The 3,857-nt window shown below is 40.2% G+C and overlaps 1 protein-coding gene across 1 annotated transcript; it reads left to right on the top strand.

The window, feature by feature from the left end:
• Positions 1 to 131: 131 nt before the first annotated feature.
• Positions 132 to 3,742, top strand: LOC104807116 (putative exosome complex component rrp40). Its single transcript, XM_010532229.2, has 11 exons — positions 132 to 360; positions 930 to 1,016; positions 1,099 to 1,173; positions 1,520 to 1,606; positions 1,895 to 1,951; positions 2,360 to 2,452; positions 2,748 to 2,820; positions 2,907 to 2,982; positions 3,081 to 3,171; positions 3,301 to 3,424; positions 3,499 to 3,742. The coding sequence occupies exons 2-10, from the start codon at positions 966 to 968 to the stop codon at positions 3,421 to 3,423; spliced, it is 726 nt and encodes a 241-aa protein (XP_010530531.1). The 5' UTR covers positions 132 to 360; positions 930 to 965; the 3' UTR covers position 3,424; positions 3,499 to 3,742.
• The last annotated feature ends 115 nt before the right edge of the window (positions 3,743 to 3,857 follow it).

Genomic DNA, 3,857 nt, shown 5'->3' on the forward strand with positions numbered 1-3,857 from the left:
TCGGAACATTGTGAGCTCCAAGGAAACAGGAACTGTGTTTGTGTTTGGAGTCCATGGAAAGATATTTTGGATTATATGACGTATTGCGTTGGCCCAAAGTATTGAAACATATATATATATATACTATGGAAGATATTACGTATAATCAACCCTAGTTCACGCACGCTCCTCGCTCGTCGACCTCAACGCCTCCCCCTTTCTCTCCGACTCGACCTCCCTTCTCCGACTAGTCACGACCTCTCTCCCTCCCTCATTTCGTTGGACGCGAGACCTCTCTCTCTCCTTCAGTTTGTCGCCGACTCGTCGGAACCTCTTTCTCCGTCACAGGCGAGTTCGATTTGTGTTTTCTGAGCCTCCGAGGTAACGATTTGTGGGTTTTCTCTGAGGTTTTCATAGATTAGGGGTTGAGTTCGAGATTTCCGTCGATTATGGCTTGATTTCTAGATTTTCTCTTCTTGCTGATTCTTCTTCCCGGCCGAGTGTCGAACCCTTTGAGATTTCCATCGATTTGTGCATGCGTGTCCGACTCTGAACTCTATGAATTTTTTGTAGTAAACGTGTTAGGCTTGTTTTCGAGATTCTGTGGATGATTTCTTCTGAGGTTAAGTTGAGACGAAATTTTTGTATAGATTTTAGGTGTTATCTTGTTTTCGAGACATGTTCTGCTTCTGTTGTTATTCGTTTGTGTTTCGTTATCTTCGAAACGCCGAATCTAACATGGTTTCTGGTTATGTTTACGATCTTAGTCCCCGATGTGTATTTTGGACAATTTGTCGAATGTGGTTGATATTTACAGTCCCAAGGGAAGATAAGGAATTATGAGCATAACGAGGAACAAAGTTGTTGTCGACTGAGAATTTGAACTTATTCGTCTACTAATTGTTCTGTTTTCTTTCTCTTTTTGGTCTTCTGTTCTTTCAAAATTATAGGTAGTGGTCGCCATTGTTGTTGGCGAACGATAAAAGATGGATGCCAAAGTATCTAGCTCGCCCGGAAGCCTCACTGATCAGATTGTGGTGCGTATTTCTCCCCACTCACTTCTTTTGATTCCAATTAGGATTCGATACACGGAATAAGAGCGCTTGGATAATCTTTCAGGTTCCGGGAGACGTGGTTCTTGATTTATCTGCCATGACTAACCAAACAATCAAGCTTGGCAGTGGCCTTCGTCAGGTTTTTCCTTCTCAATATGGAGTTTTGGTGCCAATTACATCGTAGCTAACTGCGTCATTGTTTTAGAATGATTGATATTTGTTCTTTTATTTATGTGTATCGGCGTGTGTCTTTGCAAGCCATAGTGGCCAGGAATATGACAATTGCTATTCTGCCCAATTTCGTGTTGGATGAACGAATATCTCAATGACTTTGCAAATTGACAGTATTGCCAATTTACTCAAACGATGTGTTTTCACGACCATTATTCACGTGACTGCTTGAGTATTGTCGTGAAATTAGTACCTTTATAGAGTGCATTATGATCTGTGAAGTCATAGCTAAACCAATATCTGACTTTCTTCAGGACGGTGATGTGATATCTGCAATGAAAGCTGGGAAATTGAGATACTCAAAGCCAAGTAAATACTGGGTGGAAAGTTCTCATAAAAGGGTGAGCACATCAGATGAATGAATCCATTCTTGGTTGGTTATTCCTAGTGTCCTCTAGCCAAAGCAGTATCCAAACTAATCGTCCACATCTGGAAACTCTCTAGTAAGCCATTCGGCTTTATCGAGGAGAGGGTTGTCTTTTGTAATTCTGAAATCTGGATTTGAGAAGCATTTGTTTATCTGGCACTCTAGATTTGACAATTATTCTAACAGTATCTAGATCGGTTACTGATTGCCAATGGAGCAGTCTTTCCATTCATTGTTGACTTTGGTGTTGTGGTTTTTGCAGTACACACCTTGCCCGGAGGATCATGTTCTTGGCATCGTGGTAGATTCTAGAGCAGATGTAAGTGTTATGAAGTGTTACTAATATGAATCCTAGAGTTTTGTTTGTAACCATTTTATTGTCTGTTTTCCATCTATATGATGCAAATACAATTTTTTTATAGCACGCTTGTGTGCTTCCGATTCTGGAATTTTCCTCTTCATCCCTCATTGCTCCATTTTTGTTTTGTGTCAAACACTTTTCATGAATTTTCCAAATCCAAAGGATGGAGGATGACTTGTTTGGTGGGTTATCTTGGATAGGCTAATAGTTGGGAGTGGACTTAACTTCAGCTAATAAATTTCAAGGGGGAAGCATTAGAGATAAAAGTCTTTTGGTGCATGTGTGGGTCCTATTAGGACAAGTTTTAATATGATATCAAACTTAAATCATTTGATATTTGATTGTTTGCTCGTTATTTCATTGCAGAATTTCATGGTGGACGTAAAAGGACCTCAAATGGCGCTTTTGCCTGTACTGGCATTTGAAGGTGGGACAAGGAGAAATATACCCAAGTTTGAGGTCCGTAGAATCGAAGAATTCATGTTTTATTGAACTGTTCATGAAAGAGTCTTGAGGCGGCATTGCGTTCCATGTTTAGTAATAAGTTGCTTGAGATGCGAGAATGTTTCGACGTTGCTCGTGTAAATTATTTTAGTCCATAGGTGACATGTGAGCCTAACAGATTTAGTATTTCATTTGTATGGTTGTAGTCGTAACTATCAAATATCTCGTCTTCTTTTTAGCGATAGATCTGCTGTGTGAAATGATCATATGTCATTTGCTCAGTTTTCAGGATAACATCTTCTTGCAACAGGTAGGCACTCTAATCTATGTTCGGGTTGTGAAGACGAACACGGGAATGAATCCGGAGCTGTCATGTACTGACGGTGAGCCCGTCCATCTTGTTTCTCTGTCAATGTTTGTTTTCCATGTTAGTTTCTGCACTAATTAATAACTTGATTCCATTTAAAAGCAAGCGGAAAGGCTGCAGAATTTGGACCCTTAAGAGATGGTTTCATGTTTGAAACTTCAACTGGTTTGGCAAGGATGTAAGGCTCTTCTTGTTCATATTTCAGCATTTTTGTTGGGCTGAGTTCCCTTGCATCTCCATTCTTGACATACAAAGGGTCTTTCTCTTATCTTAAAGGTTGCTAAGCTCACCAACATGCCCAGTCCTCGAAACCCTTGGGAAGAAACTTTCATTCGAGATTGCGGTCGGCCTAAATGGCAGAGTCTGGGTATATATATACATAGACATTATATCCTTGATCTGCAGCATTTTGTTAGCATATAAATTCATGGATAGGATAGCTCGGTATTTATGCCCTTTGTGTGTTCTGAGAGAACTTGTTAACGCACGATTCCAGGTAAATGCAGCCTCTCCTCGTGCGGTGATTATTGTCGCCAATGCGATCATGAACTCTGAGTTGTTAAGCGGGACACAGCAGAGGATCATGGTGGAGAAATTGCTTGGAAAAGTCTCAGAGTGAGGTTGGTTAGTCTAACGTTGCGTGCCAAAGCTCACACTTGCTTCCCCAGTTTCATATGATACATTTATTGTGTAGTGATCCAAGAGGGTAGCTCTGTGTGGGATTGGCGTTAATGCTTCTCCATCAATTGTTAGGGTTCTAATGTTCGCCCAAATGCCTATGATTCGTGATCGTTAAATCTGTATCCATCCAGCATTCTTCTGTTTCTTTTTCGGGAAACTTACCTAAAAAGGACAGATGTGAAGCATCAAGAACAGGTTATGGGTTTCGGTTCCATCTTGGACATTAATCCGAGGTTGATGGGTTTGTGTTCTTAATCCATTTGTTCGGTTTAAGTTAGGGTTTCGATTTGGTTCATTTTGATTCGATGGGTTTCTTTGAAATCTTATTTATTATTTTAGTAGGGTTTAAAATATCGTAGTGAAATGAAATCA

This window comes from Tarenaya hassleriana, unplaced genomic scaffold (assembly GCF_000463585.1).
Source record: "Tarenaya hassleriana unplaced genomic scaffold, ASM46358v1 Cleome1260, whole genome shotgun sequence".
NCBI lineage: Eukaryota > Viridiplantae > Streptophyta > Magnoliopsida > Brassicales > Cleomaceae > Tarenaya > Tarenaya hassleriana.